Source organism: Bidens hawaiensis, unplaced genomic scaffold (assembly GCF_021521415.1).
Source record: "Bidens hawaiensis isolate Kalapana, Puna unplaced genomic scaffold, B.hawaiensis_p1.1 tig00050004_1, whole genome shotgun sequence".
NCBI lineage: Eukaryota > Viridiplantae > Streptophyta > Magnoliopsida > Asterales > Asteraceae > Bidens > Bidens hawaiensis.
This window is the reverse complement of record NW_027498970.1, coordinates 39,350-45,967: the sequence shown is the minus strand read 5'-3', so window position 1 is coordinate 45,967 and position 6,618 is coordinate 39,350. Positions and strand designations below refer to the sequence as shown.

At 39.3% G+C, this 6,618-nt stretch overlaps 1 protein-coding gene across 1 annotated transcript; it reads right to left on the bottom strand.

Annotated features, from left to right (window-relative positions):
* Positions 1-1,135: 1,135 nt before the first annotated feature.
* On the bottom strand, positions 1,136-6,290 carry LOC143598376 (histone-lysine N-methyltransferase SUVR5-like). Its single transcript, XM_077076609.1, has 11 exons — positions 5,988-6,290; positions 5,605-5,907; positions 5,401-5,511; positions 4,968-5,078; positions 2,380-4,887; positions 2,138-2,299; positions 1,933-2,049; positions 1,743-1,846; positions 1,529-1,666; positions 1,356-1,443; positions 1,136-1,250 (listed from the first exon to the last, which is right to left on the bottom strand). The coding sequence occupies exons 1-11, from the start codon at positions 6,282-6,284 to the stop codon at positions 1,143-1,145; spliced, it is 4,047 nt and encodes a 1,348-aa protein (XP_076932724.1). The 5' UTR covers positions 6,285-6,290; the 3' UTR covers positions 1,136-1,142.
* Positions 6,291-6,618: the final 328 nt, after the last annotated feature.

The window sequence follows — 6,618 nt, the reverse complement described above, 5'->3', positions numbered from 1 at the left end:
TAATACCACAATAATTATGATAGCAATAAGCAAAACAAAAGAATGGTAGAAAAATAGTTTAATTTAAACACTTAAACGAACGTTGAAATTATCCTGATGTAAATCTAGTAACATATGAAATTCACATGGCTTTGTTTTATATGAAATTCACATCAAACTATAAATAAATATAAACACATACAACGACATGTTTGATTTTATATAAAACGCTGGATATTAAAAATATTTAAAAAGAAAAGAGGCAAAAGTTGACTTGAAACAAAAACTCAAAAGATAAGAAAAGAAAAACTAATTTGCCACACTCTATTTTTAAGGATAGTGTTTCATTGATCTTTAATCGTGTTCGATTAAAGACATAAAAGGCAAACTGGACTTCTTCTTTTTTTTAGAATCGTGACTTTCTTATATTTAGGCTACCGCAATCTCTAAATTTAGAGAGCCCCAATGCCCCACTCTGGCCAGACAATGTTGTCATAACCGGGCCTACGCTGGCTTTAGATTTGGCTTGGGGGTTCCCCCGGGAAACCATACTGCCGACTGCCACTTGACAGCCGTTATGCACACGGTGGGACAAAAACCCTGGTGGGCTCAGGATTCGAACCGACAACCTTCGCACAAGGCCTAACTCAAATCCTTCATTGCCAATAAAAAATAAGATTTGAAACAGAAAAATGTAAAAATGCATCACCCCCCCCCCCCCCCACCCGGCGGCCGGTCAGCTCAAATAGGGAACTGTCAAAAGACTTAACCCAACGCGTTCCCAGACCAACCGGTACCTGGCCAGTTTTAATGGAAAAGGGTCAGAGAGGCTTACCCTTAACCGAACTGGTTCCCAGACCTTCCATTTCGATCAACCTGCACCGATCAAGAAAACACTGCACTGTCCACAAACATTGTTCTATGGAGAGCATAGACAAGAAAACTCAAAGCTCAAACCTTTCCTACAGTTCTAACATCTTAGGTTATAAAATATATATTAATAAAAAACCCCAATTATACGCAAAATTTTATTTAAATCTAGGAACTAACACGACATTCCTAACAATCCGAAACGTAACAAGTAAAAAATTCTACCAGAAGTACATTTCATTAATAGGAAAACAAAACTAAAACCGACATCGCACAAGTGCAGCTTCTTGAGATCACTGGACTTGACCCCTACAGTTGGCGGCCCCACACCTGCACTTGCGTCCTTTGCCAGGGGGCGCCTTATACATATAATCAAAGGTCAGTTCTTCACCAGCTGCAATCTGTGAGAAATGATAATAAAACCAAACAGAGAACAGATGCATCAGTTGACCGCGGTTAATTAATTTCAATCATAAATAATGAGCACATAATATTAATATTCTTACATCTCGACTCGCGTACAGACCGATATGTGACAGCTCCGAATCTAAACTTTCAATCAGAACTTGGTGGTTCTCAAGGTTAGGTGAGCAGCTACAAAAGATCACATGATCATTAACAATTAACAGCAGGGATTACTTAAAAAAAAAATAAAATAAAATAAAAACTGATATTTTACCTATGATTAATGTACCGGGAAACATTCCCGTGCTTCGTGGCGTCAATTGCATATGACGCCTCCCCCTCAGTTAATCGAATAACATCGTTAACACGAGCATCGATATCATAGATAAAGCTGCTATTTTCCTTATCAAGCCTGTATATTAAGAATTTTAACAATCATTACTAAAATAACATAAAATAATTTATTTATTGTCGAAAATAGGTCAAACCTATCGCGCCTTTTGTTAGCTTCATTTTTATCGATAACCTCACCGACATACTCACAAACGAACGTCCCACGCTCGATAGGTTCCCCAGCTCTCACCGCCCAACCCTGCAAGTTTAACGTTTTAATTAATAAGTAATAACTATAAGTTTATAACCAATATGGTATTAAATCTAGACACATATGTATATTACCTTGCCCTCGGTTTTAAAAACCTCCAACTTCACTCTAACCCCGTTTTGCAAAACCCTATTTGGACAGTATTTATTGCAGCTGCAATACATGTTACATTCGTATACCAAATAGCCCTCCTGTAAAACATTAAAATTAACTTAACTATTAACTTTTCCATGAAAAATTACACTTAAGTTGAAAGCGAGTTGGCAAAAATATAATCACCTCGAGAATAATTCGGCCTTTATTATCATAAGGAAACCTTCCTTTCATGGATTTCCCACTAATATCTTTTGCATCTTCATAATCATTGTCGAAAAGATACACGTGATCACACCCCTGTGGCGAGCACGTTGAGTGTGTGCACCCGCAACCCAACTGTAAACTCTATCAACACAAAAATGTGCATGATTAAACGAAACCATTATTACAAGAAATAATTAATAATTATTATAATATTATATTACCTGTGATTCAAGATTAACAGACTTGTCGAATAACGACTTTGTGACGTATGTAAAACTTTCCCATGGCAAAAAACACGCGTTGCTCCGCTCGTCATCATTATGCAAAGACGCTAAAAGATGTTCATCGACTACACACGCAACTGGAACCGATTCCTTACCAAAGCTGATGTCATCACACAAAACGATTCCCGATTTGTCACTAGATTCTTGTCGGTAACTATTATAATGAACAATATGATGGCTCTCATCCATAGGCCAATCGGACAGTTGACTTGTCTCCGCCTCGGCCCTCACAGAACCTTCGGGAAGATTCTTTAAAGGAAGCAAAGGATGTGAATCATTGTTGAACAAGTTACATCCTTTTGGACAGATATACCCCTCTTGATGCCACTCAATTACAACATTACGTTCACTGCAAAGTTTTGCGGCTTTAAGGTATAAGCGTTCGGGTAACTTTCCGTACTTTTTCTCTAACAATGTTTGGAAGCTCGTTTTGCAGCATGCGGAACAGGCGACTCTTAATAGCTCAAGGCTACCGGGGTGCGGTTTTGTTTTGGTAATTTTGGAGTGTAATAACTTTGCAACATTTGAACACTCGGATTCTGTTAATCTACCGAGACTGACTGATTGATTTGCTTCATATATCTGAAGTTCACCTTCGGTTACTTGTCTGAACGGTTCTTGATTCAGTTTCTTTAACGCTCCAAGACCCCGGTTTCTCATTACCAGACCCTTTTTAAACCGTCTCCCGGCTTTTAGCTTGCGTGGACCACCAGAGGCCAGCATGTGAAACGCTTGATGGTGCCGACCAAGATCCGGTAGCAAGTCGAATCTCAACAGACAAAACCGGCATACGAACCGTTGTAATCCAAGTTGATTACAACTATTATTCTTAAATACATTCTGGACTTTAATAGAATCATCACCATCGTCACATGGCGGAGCCGGGAGAGCGTTCTGCAGCTCCTTGAAATTGGCTGGATGATGTGAGACCACGTGGGCCCACAACTGGTCAGGACTACCGAAACGGTTACCGCACGGAATGCATTGGTAAAGCATGCATTGTTCAACAAACTCGACACTGTGTCGTTCTTTAACATGAACTTCTAGAAGATTATATTCTGGAAACGGGTCGAGACATATGGCGCACACGTACCGTTTAAACAGCGATCGCGCTTCGTTTTTATGATTATCGACCCAATGTTTAGCAAGCGCTTGATCATCAACAAACCCCAATGGACAAATGCTACATTTAATGATATCTTCATTCTTATGGGACATAACGTTAAATGATTCTTCGATATGTGCAACTGTGTCACTATTAAACCCCCAAACTCTAACTAACCTTTCCTTTTCACTACAAACCAACTTCATTAAAAAGTGTGTGGTATTTACGTCTTTTGACGCTTCGGTAACGACCCACTGGAGCTGCATGTCTTTAGGGACCGGGCTTCTGAGAGATAAAACACTTTTGAAAAACTTGTAAAACAGCTCACACGCCCGATGCAAATGCAGTTTTTGTTCATGTGATAGACAACTTTTCAGAAGATCAATAAACACGTCTTTTGAAACGATCCGGCTCTTCCCATTTCGTGCCCGTTTTAGCCAATTTGGCAAGTGGTTATCACAATACAACGTGTGTCGGGTGGGCGTTTCATTGCAACCGACACCATCACCGACACAGTGCAAGGGCCCACCGACATTGTACTCAATTCCCATCGCATTGGGCTCGGGGTCATGAGTTCCAAAATGGCCCGCGAGTACAAGTTCTTTGCAGTTATTAACCTCGAGAAATCCAACTTCGTCATCTAGCTTTCTCTTAAGTTTGTTTTCGGGTCGAGGAGGTGAAATCACCATTATGTCCTTACCAGATCTGTGTTTCTTACACGAAGATGAACCGGGTAGAGCCCGGTGCTTGCATTTGGTGCCAAGAACCGTGATGCCGTCACATAACTGTGCGTCAGTTGGTGGCGAGTTAACCTCGGGTTTGACCACATTGGCGGAAAAACGGGCTGACAAATGCACACAACAATAAATATCACCGTCATTGGCCCATCGAACACACCTTCTTCCTTTCGCTTCAATAAACGCTGCACACTTATTCTTATCTGTCGGGGTCATTTCTAAACTTCTTAAATGGGCTTCCTGACTACTCGTTCCCGGTTCAACCACAATCGCCCCCCACCTAACAGGTTCACTTGTTTCCGGTAGAGAAACTTCACTACCCACAAGCACGATAGGCCCGTTAAATAAGGTGTCCACCTGTGGAGCTGCCACCTCAGCACGTCGGACTTCAAGTTTGGGTCTTTTTCGGCTGACTTGAGGATCCGGGCTTGGAAACCCCTCATTGTTTTGTGGCTCAGTGTTTTCAGTGTTGAAAGAAGGGTTTGACATTGAGAACCACTTCATGACCTCAGGTTTTAAGGTTCTCCACTCGGAACCGATATCAGTGTTTGTTGAGTTTGGAAGCGCTTGCACTTCGTTCCATTTGATTGACTCGCTTAACTCCTGATTAATAATATACATGCATGTTAATGCATATTCTAAAGTCGTCTTTATTAAATATCAATACACAAACAAAAACATACCTCCTTTAGCATTTCTATAAATTCAGCACTATGCGCGGTTTGACATCGTCGTGCCCATGTGTCAAAAGAATGTTCCAGCCAATTAGAATTTATGAAATGCTGCAATATCATCTGGAGACGAAATTGATATTAATGGTTAGGGAAATATTTCACGAGCTCAATCTAGGTTTACGACTTAAAAGATCTTATAAAAATATGCTTACACCTGCCATAAACAAATTTCCACAAATTGACAAAGTTTATAATTAGTATATCTTCATTATAGTGTTACATACGTTTTCAAAACATTTACCATTCAAGAATACCGACAAATAAGCGGACGCGTATGAAACATAGAAGCATTTACTCTTCAATGAAGATATACACATAATAAACTTTGTGAACTCATTGACCTACATGATCTTTTCAAAAGCTTACATATAAAAAAATTTACCTTTTCAAGTTTGAGAAGCATATTCCCGAGATCGGAATAATATTTACATCTAGAAGCTTCTAATGCAAACTCCTTCCACACAACCACGCTACGAGCATTCTCAGTCAAAGCCTAAAAAGAAAACGCAGTTGCAAAATAAAAATTAAAATCCAAACAATAAATGTATTAATTCCAAGTAATGTTGATGAATAACAACTCACTAACCTCACTGTTTAACTGTTCAATGGTATTTATCATGCTAACAGCAATCTTTTGGATAATATATCGACGCGCGACAGTCAAATCTTTGACCGCCTTGACTGCAACATTGTGTGACTTATACGCGATCGGCTCGGGATGCTCATTAATGGGGCGAAGAAGCAACACATCCGCCCACAAATAATTTCTTTTTCTTGGAAAAAATATTACAATATATTGCTTCCTATCATGTGTCGGTTTTGCTCTCACAGTCGATAACGGCCAATCAGATCTTGCACATCTTATTCCCGCTTGCCACTTTCCCCTCCACTATATCATCAAAAACACATTATAATCATCATTATTATGTTTAACGCGTATAACTCTTAAATGACATATTAAACATATACCTTGACCCAAACCGGTATGGGCTGATCTTGTTCAAGCCACTCGGGTTCTGAACAAGACGACTCGCATTCCTGATTGCCAGCTGGCAACTCCAAGCTATCAACAACCGAATCACGGGTGTTATTCGACACATCAAGTTCAACAAACTGTTCATCGTTAGACATTTCAGCATCGTCTAATTTATTATCTACACCATCTACACCCTGAACTGCCTCAGGTTTGACATTATTCGCCTCTTCGTCATACACAAACGCTTTCTCGGAACCCTGGATCGCGCCACTACAAGAAAGCACTTGCATTGCTTCTCACTAGATTCTGTCTTACATTAAAATGCTCAGTCATAAGTGGTAAAAAAATAAATATGAAATGTTAACAGAATACAAGTTATAATACACATTTATATCACCATTTCTGCAACACATGAAACATTTAGCATAAAAAAAATTTTCGCTTTTTGTTCATAAACCCTAACTGAGATGTCAAGTTTTTTGTCACCAAAAAATAAATAAATAAAAATAAAACCCTTTAATTAACCTTGTGCATTTCTATTACTAAAGAACACAAAAAACCCCAAAATTACACACAAAGGTTGTAGCTTTCTGCAACAATTATGCAAAAATTATGTAACAACGT

Excerpts from the sequence above, each read along its gene's own strand:
- LOC143598376 (XM_077076609.1), bottom strand. The coding sequence starts at position 6,284 with ATGCAAGTGCTTTCTTGTAGTGGCGCGATCCAGGGTTCCGAGAAAGCG. Across the intron at positions 2,300-2,379 it reads CTGTTAATCTTGAATCACAG|AGTTTACAGTTGGGTTGCGG; the intron begins GTAATATAATAT and ends TTGTGTTGATAG. Across the intron at positions 1,251-1,355 it reads GTCTGTACGCGAGTCGAGAT|ATTGCAGCTGGTGAAGAACT; the intron begins GTAAGAATATTA and ends CATTTCTCACAG.